Here is a 14,224-nt window from a genome sequence, read left to right on the forward strand (position 1 = left end):
CTCACCAGCCTTGTCTCCCTTCTCTGGACACGTTCAAGTGTCTCAATGTCCTTCTTAAACTGAGGGGCCCAGAACTGGACACAGCACTCAAGGTGTGGCCTAACCTAGATTAATCTGATTTGACAGTCAAGTCAAGCATCAACGTTAGAGAAACCAAACAAAATAACAGTCACTGGATTTGGCAGTCTCAAGTCAAGCATCAGTGTTACAGAAAACAAAACAACAATCTGGAACATAGTCCAGGTAAGTTATACATGGTGCAACAGAGATGCACAAATCTTCAGTGGGCATATGCCTTTCTTTCACAATAGAGAATTCTTTTAGCATATAGAATTCCAAGTAGACACTATTCTTAACTAGTATGAGTACATGACAAAAAGAGATAATGGCTGGAAAGTCTAATGTATTAAGTACAATGAAGTTGCACACTTTACAGTCAAAGCAAACACCGTTCCAGTATCACCCTCCCCTTTACAATCTGGTCAGCAAACAGAACAGTTCTGGTTAACTACTCATCCACTTTGATTTGCAAATAAAATCAGAATCTTTGAAGTAGAATAACTTTTGGATTAGCACTTTACCAAGGCAACATACCTTGTACACTCACTAGAACCCTTTCAGTATCTTCACATATTACCTCACACTTTATCAAAAAATAATCATGGCAAGTTGCTTCACATACTTTAGCAAAGGTCTTTGCAATCACTTGGAATGTGTTAATTTCTGGTAATGCATTTGCTTTTGATGACAGAACTGCAAAAAGCTTCTAAGTTCTATACACATTTCTGATAACTTTTTAGCCTCATGTAGTTTCAAGATGATAATCAATGTTGCATAACATGACATTACACACTAAACTGACAAGTCGAGATGTCAAGATTAAGCATAGATTTTTCAATTTATTTTTGCTTTGAGACAGAGGACCTACCGGAATTAAATGATGCTAGTCACCACCCCAATTCCAAAGAAAATGCCAGACTAACATCTAACCAAGGTGAGAGGAAGATGTGACAGAGATAAGATGCCATGAAAACGCTGTGCTACAGCAACTCGTAGGTACCCAAAGCACATTCTTACACTGTCATGGCATTACTATACACCTCCCTATAGACAAAAGGACACAGTTCCTCATCTTCTCCATTAGCTTTGGCCTTGTCATATTGTAATTGCTAATACATTGTAAGTCATTCAAATCCTTTCTGCAAAATATTTGTGGAACTTCTTAAGATTGTGGTAAGTTTTCAGTCAAGGGGTAATCTTACATTCATTAGCACAGAACACACTGAGAGCTTTGAAATTTTTCCAGAACTCTTACTTGCATCTAGCAGTAGATGTCCTTTTTCAGCTATACTCCTGTATACAGCTTCAGGCAGTAAAAGGATGCCATTACACATTAATAATTACACAATAATAAAGAATCTTTAAAAAAAAAAAATCATAGTTCCACCTGCTTGACAGCCATACAGATACTTTTAGAACACAAAGGCTTTCCCTTTTTAAGGGTATGCTGAGGCTTGCTTGAGAGACAAATCAGAAAAGAAACATAGTTTGGCTCTGAAGAGCTAAAATGAAGCATTTACATCACCTTGCAAAACCAAAGACAGCATTGCAATATGCATGCTACAATGAAAATATTTTAGTGTGACATATACATAAGGTCAAGACAATAAAACAACCTGGACAAAATGGATGGGAAATAACTCCCCAGAGAGTTAAATGATGAGCTCTTCAAGAACAGGGCCTATTTCAAAAGCATCAAAACCAGGCAGTTTTCAAGTGCTCCACATGCAGGCAGAACAGAAGTTTTCTTGACATCACAATGCATTTATCTGCTGATCCATCTGGCTATACAGAGGGATGTGTTTCCTAGGCACACTACAGGGCAAAGTTCCCTGTTCTGCAGCACAGATTTTACAGTCCATTCTAAATTCATTTCATGTGTACTTACTGACATTAGATTTTCACATTAATTGCAGATGACTCCACAGCTGCACAGAATGATGACGACAACAAAAAATCACCTGTGTTTCTGCTCCAATGTTTTAATTAGTTCTCAAAGTAGTTTTGCTGCTGAAATGCACCAGTCACAGCTACCATCACTTAATTTGCTGTTTCACAAACAGCAAATTACAGCTAATAAGACTAGACCTTCCATTTTTAAACACACACCTTGATATAGGGATGTTCCTTGCATGTTGTTCCCCACTGCCTAGCACAGCGCTCTTCTTTCCTGTGCTCGTAGAATTCAGGATTACGGAGAATGGCCACGCGGTGCCCTTCATACACTAGTGCAATTGCTGTACACCCATCCAGCCTGTCTTTGTCTTCTTGAGTAGCTGTTAGCACTATAGGCACTGACAGATTAATAACTCCCCCTGCAGAGCAAAGAAAATAAAAAGAAGCTACATAGCACACTGAAATACACAAGTGACATGTTTAAACAGATAAAATATTAGGCAACATAGCTACTGGAGTAGATAAAGTGTAAAAATGAAATAGCATTCTCAGTAGCCATACTTTCAGTCCATAAGTAAAAGTTTGATGCAACAGAAGTGGGTAAATGTATCCAAGCAGTTATCATATATAACTCAACTACTTCAAAAAGTGACTTCTTGTTTACTGGGAACTGTTCAGATTTCAGCATGCATAGTTCAGAACAGAACTGTTAAGTCAGGCAGACATTTTACACAGTTTGTTCAGCTGAAAGCTCGCCAGCTACTTCTAAAACTAAAACAACACATCCAAATTTTAAGGTTATGTGTGGTCCTCATTTTTAAGCACTTACTTCACTGCTAGTTGCTGGAAGCCTTGTTTTTCTCAACTACAAGATTTGAGCAACCCACTGGAGTAAACACTGTAAGTCTCATACAAAGGCTTGAATTCTAATAAGCTAACTGAAAGAGTACAAAACTTTTGGGTGGTCTCCAGGAGAAAAGTCACTGTGCCCCTTCAAGTCAATGGGGGTTTTGCTATTGGCTGTAGTGGAGCCAAGACTCAATTAGGCTGATTTCCCTGTTATTTGAGCAACACTTTTTTATAAACCTTCTCTCAATTTTACCTTAAGTGTGGTAGGAAGTCATAAATTATCAAGCTGGATGAAAAGTTTAAGAGAAACATAGGTTCCCTTTTTCCTTCCTAATGCAGAATCAAAAGCATGCTGTGCATCTCCTAAGTTCAGTCTTAGTGTTCAGACTTATTTTTAAAGCAATAGGTCTTATAATTGGGCTTGGCAACAATCATAGATAAGGTGATTGACCATCCCTAACTTGATAATATAAAAATCCTTTTACTTTGCCAAGTAAATAAATATCTCAAAATGAAAAGGCATCTCAACTCTGTTGATTCTTAAAATTTTGCCAGTGACCAATAACAAATTTGCAGTATCTCTGACATGTGTCTTCACCCACTGGACAAATGAGGCAAGGTACTGGAATGAGTTTGTTAAGTCACAAATGAGTTCAGTGTCAGCTGAAGACTATTTCTGGTAGCAAGCTTTAAAGTGAGGATTTCAACACACCTGCACTGATCTCCATAATGTAGATGTCAGTCAGTAGGAACATTGCCTTCAGAGCCCAAAGGATGAGTTGCATTGCACAGATTAAACAGCATCCCTCTCTTCCAAATCAACCCCCTGGAAAATGACTGCTGCTGTGAGACTCCAGAGCTAACACACCAAGCAGGGAGGAACGTAACTGTTGCCACTACCACAAGCAGCGAAGCAGCCTTAAACCAAACATGTTTTTCTCAAAAGTTTCTCACACATGAATTTTGCAGTAGGTATCTAAGAACACAAAAGATCATAGCATCTAGAGGAACATGACTGTTTTGTTTAACCATAGGTCTGAAATAGCATCTAGAGGAACATGACTGTTTCGTTTAACCATAGGTCTGAAATAGCATCTAGAGGAACATGACTGTTTTGTTTAACCATAGGTCTGAAAATTGTTTCCATCAATAATTAATAAGATATTTGTTATTTTTCATTACTTTTTTTTAAACAGTAAATATGATAATAAAACCAATTGTAAACTTGTAATATTGCCACATATGAAAAACTCACACAAGGTCTTAAAATCCTCATAAAAATTCTGATTTACAGCAGAGTACAGGACAGAATGAGGAGCTACAAGCTATTTTAGCAGTTGAATGCACAGCATGCCATCTGCAGAGTACTTTTCACCTGGATGTATACACAGATGGTATATGCAATTAAAACAGAACTAGCAATCCAAAATTAAACTGCAAATTTTAGATACTACAAACTAACAGGGTGGCATTATGTTGCCAAGTCTAGTATTGGAGAAACTTACAGAAAAGGGAACTAGAAAATGTAAAAGGGACCACACATGTCTAGATCATTGAAAGGCAGGTGACCCTGTTGTTTAAGGAAAGAGAAGACCAATGCAGAAGGAAGTAGGGAGACAGAAATTTTGATTATCTCTTTGATACTGAGGAAAAAAAAAAAGAAACAAAACTCAAACAAATGATAACTGAAAAAAAAAAAGCCACACATAAAACACCACCCTATAATAAAGCCTTCAAAGGGGAATATATGAAAAATGACAAAGAATTACAATCAGATTCCAAAACCTGAGGATATTATCACTTGTTGACTTAGCCAGCTGGTGAAGCAAAATAAAAACTTATTTGTTTAAACCACCACAGGATATTTACTAAGTCAAAGTAATTGAATTACGTGTGACAATTGTCTGTACTCAAACCATCTCCTGAGACTCTGATTTCATATTTGTATACTTCCTCAGTTTAGGAAAGATGTTGACTTGCTGGAACGAGTCCAGAGAAGGGCAACAAAGCTGGTGAGGGGTTTGGAGCACAAGCCCTGTGAGGAGAGGCTGAGGGAGCTGGGGTTACTTAGCCTGGAGAAGAGGAGGCTCAGGGGAGACCTTATTGCTGTCTACAACTACCTGAAGGGAGGTTATAGCCAGGTGGGGGCTGGTCTCTTCTCCCAGGCAACCAGCACCAGAATGAGAGGAGACAGTCTCAAGCTGCACCAGGGAAGGTTTAGGCTGGATGTTAGGAAGAAGTTCTTCACAGAAAGAGTGACTAGCCATTGGAATGTGCTGCCCAAGGAGGTGGTGGAGTCACTATCAGTGGAGGTGTTTAGGAAGAGACTGGATGGGGCACCTGGGGCCATGGTTTAGTTGATTAGATGGTGCTGGATGATAGGTTGAACTTGATGATCTCAAAGGTCTCTTCCAACCTGGTTAATTCTATTCTATTCAATAGCTCCAGCACTCTAGTCATTTGTTGTCCTTTCTTTCATGAGCTTTACAGATCAAATCTGTAGGCGCACAGAACTAAGCTGCAATTAAAACATAATTCTAAATTCTAAAATCGATTTCTTCTAAACATATTAGAAATATGGCTTTTAGGTTTACATGTTTTTTTAAAAAGAAATATTTGACAAACATAATTTATAAAGGCAAAAAGACATTCAAACTCTTAACCCAATGGTAGGTATAAAAAAGAATAAACCAGTGTGGTTTAAAACTGGTGATTATAATGCCCCAGGTTGTGCACAAGCCTGATAATGTGTCACCATAGCACCACCAAGTAGCAAAGCATCAGCAGTGTCCCAGAAGTAAGATTAATTTGCTCAGTTTTACAAAAGGTTGTACCCTACCATCAAGGAGACAGTCAAAGTGAAGGCACTGCAGGTATTCCCTCTCTCTCATAAAGCCGTTCAGAGGTGTTGCCCAACCTTCTGCTAGAACTTGCACCCACTGCATATCCACCTTGTAACGAAATGGGAAATAGACATAGAGCAGATAAAAGTTGTTACTGACTGACATGAAGTTATTAATCATAGCATGGTATAGCTGTTTCTCAGGTCTACAATTTGGAATCGCATTTAATCCTCATTTCACATTTGTGATTATATGCCAGTCCCTATACTCAATAAAATATTACCACAAAAACATTGGAATTAGAGGGGTGAATATTAAGAGGTCTAATCTTAGATTAGAAAGAAAATTATTGTTGCAGAGTCTAATGAGGCAATCCAGAAGTACAATCCTCTCAGGACTAGTACTGACTTATTCTAGTTTAAGAGGTATCTGCTTACAGGGAATTTCCTTCCTTAGCTCTTAAAAGCAGTCACACTGACTTAGTGTGTGGCCTCTATTATTTCTGCATTACTAAGACTTGGTCAAGTCTTTGAGAAGGACAGGCTTGCATGTGTGAGGTTCTTTTGCAAAGAGCATGACTAATTGTATTTCACTGTTTAATTTATGCTTAGGCAAGAACACCACATTTTCTTCCTAAACTTATATTACATACTTGCTTGATAATTAAGAATCCACTGGTTGCGGAGGGAGGGGAGGAAAAAAGGATTTGTTTTCCTAGATAGGGAGCAATTTAGAATGGGAAACTACACAAAGTCAGTAATGGTGACCTTAAATATATATTCCTCCTCAAAACAATTAAGAGCTTTACAAATTCATATGTGAAAATGCAGGATACTGCAAAAGGCAGTATTTAAATCCTAGTAGGTTAGGCAGTAGAAGGCTAGACAGATTTTAAAACTATTTAATTTGCTGCTTAATATGTTGTCTCACTTCTTCAAAGTCAAGTTACTGCAGTTGTTCATCAGAGTACAACTCTGAACTTAGCTTCCAGATCAAATGCTTAGCTTTAAGTTCCATTAATATTGACAAAAAGCCAGTGAAAACACTCATGCATTGTATCTCTGTTTAGCCCTAGTTCTTCAGAAAAAGAAGATGTGGCAGAAGAGAAACACAGCCAGAAGTAGCTTTGTCTAATTTATCTGAGTTGCAAAACAATGTGCTTAACTAAAATAAGAAGAGAGTTGATCAAGCTGATCCATGCTTTTCCACATGTTCTCTGCTGGAAGCCAGACACCTAGTACGTATGTTCCAATCATAAAAAAACCCAAACCAATCAAATAGTAAAGTAGGTCTGAGCATTTCTCTGGAGACTTCAGTTTGAAGCTGTTTGAGCCAAGTATACTAGGTCACTATCATTCAGCTGAAAGTTATCAACAAAGAGAATCAAGAAGCAGAAACTAATTTCCACTATATTTCTAAGTTACTACAATTCAAAATACAATACTTTGGGTAAGTAAACTAAAAAAATTAATTACTAATTCTTGCAGAAATAACTACTCATACAAGACACACCAGGCATGGTTTAGTCCATGGATGGCAGCGTGTGAGGAAGATAGGGAAGGAAATCAATGTACATTTAACCTCCAGTTATCCTGAGATAAACTAAGTAATACTATAACAAACATCATTTATGAAATTACAAAGATTCAATTGTTTTCTACTATGTGATCAAACAAAACCCAGATATTCTGATTTCTCTCATGAAAACAGGGGAAAATTGTATCAAGACACATTCTGTAACTAGCACAGGTAGTTTGATTATATGTACCTCTGCTGAGCAACAGATTAGACTATCTTTCAACTTCAGCAATGAGACAATGAACACGCAGTACCTTATTTATTTCCAAAGTTAACAGAGACTCAGCATCAGATTTGGCCAACTGTAGCTTATTTTCTGGCACATAAAGCTCTTTCACTTCATAAGAGGCATCCACGGGTACAATGTCCTGTATAAAAGGAATAAAGAGAACTTAGTGTTTGCTCAGAACGCTCTTGAACACTGAACATGTGGGTCAAGAAGTAAAATTCTGATAGCACATCACTCTGTAGCAAGAGTTTATTCATTAAGTAATTTTTACTAGCTTAAAAACCAACACCATTCCAAGATTAGGATACAATGACAACCAAGTACTGGCTCAAGCCACTGAAGTGCAACATTCTGACATGGTTTGTACCCCATATAACATTTATCTAGTAAATATTTAGCTACTGAACTAAATGTATTTTTTATAACTTCTACAGCAGAAAGACAGACTTTATGCTTTTATACTTGCTAAAGAAGTAAACAAATTTTAGAGACTCATCATTTCTGAATTTAAGTCATTCAATATAAAACATAAATTAAAGTGGTAACATGGAGGTGATCTAAAACCTCTCTCTCACAACTGGGATTCATACAGAGCTACAAATTCAATGTACTAGCTACCACTATCAACATAACACCAGTGATGTAATCCATATCCTAACACCTAAAACATTTAAATGTATCAGATTTTTATTAAAAATAAAAAAAAGTCAAGTTTTCTTCATACATTTTAAACAAGATATTCTCCATGATGCTCAAGATTTAACTCTTAAAATTTTCCTAAGACATGGATATAAATATAAAAATGTTAACTAAAACAGTCAGAAGCCCGTCATGATAAAACTTTAAAGAGTCTCTGACAGTGGATAAAGTGATCCAAACTCAATCAAATGTTCCAGTAATATCCAGTAGCAAGAAAATCAATGAAAAGGAGCTGACTGTTCTTCTTCAAGCACATTTTTCAGAGTTCTGGAATTTTTTTTAAAATAGAGCTTTAGTTTTTGAGAAAAAAAACCTGACCCTTACAGCAAAGTATAGACAGACCCATAACAAGAACAAATAAACCATCCTTATTTTTCCAGTATAAGCAGCACAGAGTAAACAGGTATGACTGCAGGAAGCGGAAAGTTTGCTCAAGCATTTTTAAGCATTTAGTCAAGCATTTACCAGACATTAGGCACTACCTCCATGGAAAGTAAAACCAAGGGAGTGGGAGGATGAAAGCAAACAGTAGATAAAATGCCTGTCAGAGTAAAAAGACTGGCATGTCTCCCTGGCTGTTACATAATTCATATCTCCAAAGACAAATAAAAGGAATAGAAATTGTGTTTTACAACAAAAGCTCAGTCCATTACCTATCAGACACCATTTGCAAAACTGATTTTATTAGAAATTAAGTTAGGCAGAACCTGCCTTCTATTTACTCTGCCTGAGCAGCAGCATTACAGCCCAGGATTGCTGCATTAGCCTCTGCCACAGCAATTAGCCCAGAATCAAATGAAGGTACCACCTGCTGTAATGAACAGCAGAGCTTACAAGCAGAGAATAACAACGGGTACACATTATGCTGCCTGGCAGAAGATTACCCTCTTGACTATAGCTCATTACCGTGATAGAACGTCCTAATTTTACAAACCATCAAAAGCTTAAAATAATTGTGCCTATTAAAAAGGTCTTTTCTAATATTATCCTATTTTGAGTGCCCCACTAATGTGCAAAATGATGAAGAAGAAGGTTTCCCAACACAGTTCCTATTAACCTACCTCATTATGAGGATGTGAGCAGCCTGAAGACAGTTCTAGCAACACTGAGTCAGACATTTAGAGAATGTGTAGAATTAGTAAATCTGGTCTCCTTTGCAGCCATAAAAATGGTATTTAGAACACCTTAGATTATTTTTAAGAAACAGCAAGAGGGATCCATAGGTCTTTAAACTGAATGAATTTTAGGAAAATGCTAGGCTAGCAAGCCATCTAGTGACCAATTTAAGGTAGTAACTTCACTCAAAGGTTCACTTAGGCAAACAAGAAGATACACAGTATTCCTCAACATATATTATTTCTCTAGGTATTCATGTAACAGCAAAGTAGTAAAAAAATTAACTAGTTGCTTTATAGGAATGTGCCTCCTCAGGCTGCAGTAGGAGGTTCTTTGCTGATGATGTCTTATTCTCAACAGTCTATACGGAAAGGGCAAGCTCCTAGTAGATGGGCATTCACAAGTGACATCCAATTTGCATTACTGAATGACAGCCACCATCTTAACAGAGAGAGAGAAGATTTTTCTGGACTGAGGGCCTCTTTCTGCCCATCAATTGTGTTCTGTCACATTTCAAATTCACTTGAGCCATGGAAACTTTCTTTTGTGACAAGAAGACTTTCTGACCCCAGGCATTCACTGCTGTTTCTTCCAAATGTGTAAAAACACCCTTAAACATATTTGGTTTGGTCAACATAAGCCACCTTTAGCTTACATAGTACATCTACATCAACCTAAATAATTTTGACTAAAATATACCTAAGAAATAGTCATGACAAACCTATCAGTCAGCAGATCTAACTGGCTGATCACGGCCTAACCTGAGTCTCTGCAATAAACTTCTTGGCTTGGAACCAAAACATTGTGCCATTTCCCAGAATACGGAAGTTAAAAATAGGATAAGAAAGCAAGAGAAATATAAAGAAAAACAATGTAAATAACAACATCAAAATTATACACAGTTTTTAAGCTACTGCAACCTATTCCCATGATATCTTGTAATGTATTTCCAGAAGAAAACAACCACAACCAAAGCACATGTACCTCAAAAAAAGGAAATCCATAATAGAAAATGCAGAGAGTTCCACTTACTTTTTTGAGCATGAGAAGAAATCAATGTTTTATTGATGTGAGAGTTACAGAAGCTGGATACTGAGGTGGTTTTTTTTAAATGATGTTTAAAAGGTCGTTTGGGTTTCAGCTCACTCAGGCTTAAGTCTTTACCAGTATGTTTATAACTTTAGTGTAACAGTATAAATATAGTATTTATAATTTCCTTGTGCACTTTTACCCTTGCTTAACAATGTAGGTGACATTCCTGAGCCATGACTTCAGAAAATATTTTCCAGACTAAATACTGAACTTATTCCGCAGTAAGAAAAGGAGAACTTTGTGCAAGGGGGTACATCACTCTATCTGTTGACAGGAAAAACAAGAATGAAGATACTGAAACCTTTACAGTCCAAAGTCTGTGCTATGCTTTTCTGACTCCAATGAAAAATACCAGCAGAGTGAAAAACAAATTCATCATGTTCAAAGGCACACAGCCCTTCTGAATGAACAACCAGGAAAAAGTACTGAAAGCAGCTGGAGGGGAAAAAAAACCAACAAACTTTTCATATGACTCAGTAGCTCTAGAAGACACTCATCAGTACTTTGGACTCTAGGTGTCTAAAAAGAACTTTGAAAGAAATATTGCATTTACAATACAGATTCAACAGTTGACATTACTCTTCTGTATGGTTACCTCCCTTTTTCTTCCATAAAGGACTGAACATGTTTCTGGAAAAGACTAAGAAATTTGTTTCCCAGTTCTTTTCAAACATTGCAAAAATTTCTAAGAACCAGGTAATTCTACTACCTATAAAAGAATAATGTTTTAAGTTCTTGTGTAATAAATGTGTATGTGTACATATGGATCTATTTCTATCTCAACACATATTTATAGAGTTGTTTGGTTGGGCAATGAGCTGAACCCACTTATTAGACCACAGGAGGAGGCCTGGAGGCTTCAAAAGGGATAGCAAAAATTTCAGGCATGAACAAGGAAAGAGACCTACCTTTTCAGAAGCTATGAAGCATTAATTCAACTCAGCCCTGTCAAGATCAGCTTCCTAAACTGGTCATTACATAATTGCAGGACCACATTTACTAGTGTAAGAAAAACAGTGGAAAGAAGAGAAACCAGACACAGCCACAGCTTTGCCTACTTAACCAGCTCCAATTACCATATATACGCATCCTCACCTCTTCACACCTGCAGTACATATTAATTTGTACACTATAGAGACAAAGTAAAAAATTTCAGACTCACAGAACTGTTAGCAAACAATGTAAAGTCAGCATTCAGCATTGGTTCTGCAACAACTTTTTATGAGTTGAGATAATATCAATTAATTTTCCGCTAGTCCAAATCTTTTTTTTCACTTAGAGATCAATGTTGTTGCAATATTTAGGTTTAAAAAGCAAACACAAAATAGGACAACTTTTAAAAGCTAGAATTTAAAGATGTATAAGCCTTTATCTTCTAAAACCTCATTGCTTTTCCCAGGATATACATTCAGATTGTAGGCTTCAAAAAAAGTTACTAAAAATATATCTGCATTTCTGCTCACCCTTTCTTGAAGAAGCTCCACAACTTGTTGTATACAATCATTCACATCACAGGAATCTGTTTTCAGCACAAGTTCTGGGGCTTCTGGTTTTTCATACTCAGAGTCAATCCCAGTAAAACCTACAAAACATGAGACAAAAAAATCTTAGGTGACTTTTTCCAAAGGAATAATCCATTGTAACAATGTTCACTGAGTTTTCAAGGTATAAACCAACACAATAAGCAAAATAAGAGTTTCAGCTTTCTTAATACAGGATTTCTTCAGGAAATTAACAATTTCTGTTTCTTTATCAGAGCATCTCCTAATCCTACTACATAACTGCATCAAAGTTCTGTATACTGCAGTCCAAATTTTTGCTGGTGAATTTGTTTGATTTATACTGTGAATAAAGAAAGGAGCACTGAAAGAACTATGCACATCAACCCAGAATTAGTCCTCCATCAGCTGTCTTGTGTTATTAGCTGTTTTGGTTTATTTGAATACACAGTCTGATGTTGAACGACCAATATATGTAAATATACACTTCTGTCAACAAGCAGTACTCTGAAGACTAATCTGTTAATGTAAGGCATGTGTGTACTATAGTTATTATAGCTACTGTCACAGATTGTACAAGCGACATTTGTCTTGGCCTACTTAGCCAACAATTTGCTTTGAAACAGTAGACTCTGACTAGCCATGCATAAACAAGAAGGAAAAAAAATGAAGCCCAAAGGCAAAGTATACATCCTCTACAGTTGCAACTATTAAACCTTGAGTTTTTCACTTCAAGTACTCTCTAAATTTGTAGCTTAATACCCTATCCAAGAAAAAAGATCAATTGCTACCGTAGGCCATGAGATAAAGAAAGGCTGGCATCTGCTCCAAAAACTGTACACTAAGTCTCTGACTACTGAAGGAGCAGGAACAGAGGAAAAAGAAAGAGCCCCCTCACCACTGTTAAAAAAGATAAGAGAAGATAATAGTTGCTGACATTCCTTGTGAACAAGCAAGTTCATTTAACTTTCCTTCTTCATGTATCAGATGGGTCATAAGACAGAGCAACTGCTAAACCCACTTGTAGTTTACTGACACTTGTAAAGTAACACAATTCCATTATGAGGTTTGTAATATTAACAAAATAGTAAGGAAGTTCTACAGCACAAAAAAAGGATTCTGGACAGAATTGTATCATTATATTGTGCTATCTCATGACATCTTGTTTTGATTCTGAGCAAAACTTAGTTCAGCCTCATTTATTCTTGGTCTTCACATGATGCATTTAGTAGTACTAGAAGTATCAAGCAGATTTCTTAATTTTATGTAATTTTTTTATTAATGGCAAGTTCATCATTACAGCATCTGAAAACTGAACTCCTGGAAGCAACTGCCTTTAAAATTGCTTTGCTTCTTAAAATGGGTAAAAAGTGCCATCGTCAACCTCTGCAAACAGAGAAAAGCAGCACTTGAAGCCTTATTTGCAATCAGTGATCACACATTTAAGCATTTTTTTATTGCAGACTGTAGTTGAACCTTTGTGTGAGGCCAGTCATGGGACAGGAATTCATTTTCATAAGTACCAGCATAAAACCCTAATTTCAAAATAAAATTAGCCTCTTCAAAAGTGTTCTTAATGACCTTTACAGCAAAATAGTGATCATGTTTTATGTTTTTTAAGAAGTTAGTAACTCTTATTAATGCAGTTCTTTATAGACTTCAGAGAGGATAAGGCTGGTTTTAAACTAGTCAACAAAAAGGAGACAGACTAATCCTGAAACATAGCAGCTCACAGCAGAAAACATGGAATCTGCTCAAGGTTTTTCAATGTGATGATAGCCACTTCTGCCCTTCTACTATCCTTATGCATTTAGTTAGTCAGATGCAAAAGCTGGGTGATCTCAATTGTCTGCTTTGTGTCACCAGTCCAAGCTGCATTTTATGGATCTTGAGCTCCCCAAATTATTATCAGAGGAACTGCTCCTACCACTATAACCAAGGGAATAACATGCTCACAAACTTGAGCACTTCCATTTATGTGGAGTCAAATTACACCAATGTTTCGCTTAGGTAGAAAGGATGTGACTACATCTAGGTTTACCTTTAATTTCTCCAGCCCTGGCCTTCTTATAGAGTCCTTTAACATCTCTCTGCTCACAGACATGCAATGGGGCATCCACAAAAACTTCAAAGAAAGGCAAACTTGCCCCTTCATGAATTTGTCTGGCATTATTACGATCCTGAAAGAAAACAAACAAAAAACCCTAAAAGAGTACAGTCATGCGCTGTTCATGTCCTTCTGCTTTTGAAGTTCATTTTAAAGAAACTGATTTAAAATCAAGCAAGTTTTAAGAGTTTGAGAAAATACACGATTCAATCCACAAGCTCTATCAATTTGGCTACAGTTCATCAATGGCAAACAT

General features: G+C 36.8%; 1 protein-coding gene across 1 annotated transcript in view; it reads right to left on the reverse strand.

Annotated features, from left to right (window-relative positions):
* PAPSS1 (3'-phosphoadenosine 5'-phosphosulfate synthase 1) overlaps positions 1 to 14,224 on the reverse strand; it is a 42,738-nt gene that overhangs the window by 16,547 nt on the left and 11,967 nt on the right. The window contains exons 4-8 of the mRNA XM_068136883.1: positions 13,903 to 14,041; positions 11,826 to 11,944; positions 7,481 to 7,594; positions 5,645 to 5,756; positions 2,170 to 2,375 (exon numbers count right to left, since the gene is read on the reverse strand). Of these exons, the coding sequence (XP_067992984.1) occupies positions 2,170 to 2,375; positions 5,645 to 5,756; positions 7,481 to 7,594; positions 11,826 to 11,944; positions 13,903 to 14,041 (690 nt within the window). The remainder of the gene's footprint in view (positions 1 to 2,169; positions 2,376 to 5,644; positions 5,757 to 7,480; positions 7,595 to 11,825; positions 11,945 to 13,902; positions 14,042 to 14,224) is intronic.

This window comes from Melanerpes formicivorus, unplaced genomic scaffold, assembly GCF_026170545.1.
Source record: "Melanerpes formicivorus ecotype bairdi unplaced genomic scaffold, bMelFor1.0.p_v2 SCAF_4, whole genome shotgun sequence".
NCBI lineage: Eukaryota > Metazoa > Chordata > Aves > Piciformes > Picidae > Melanerpes > Melanerpes formicivorus.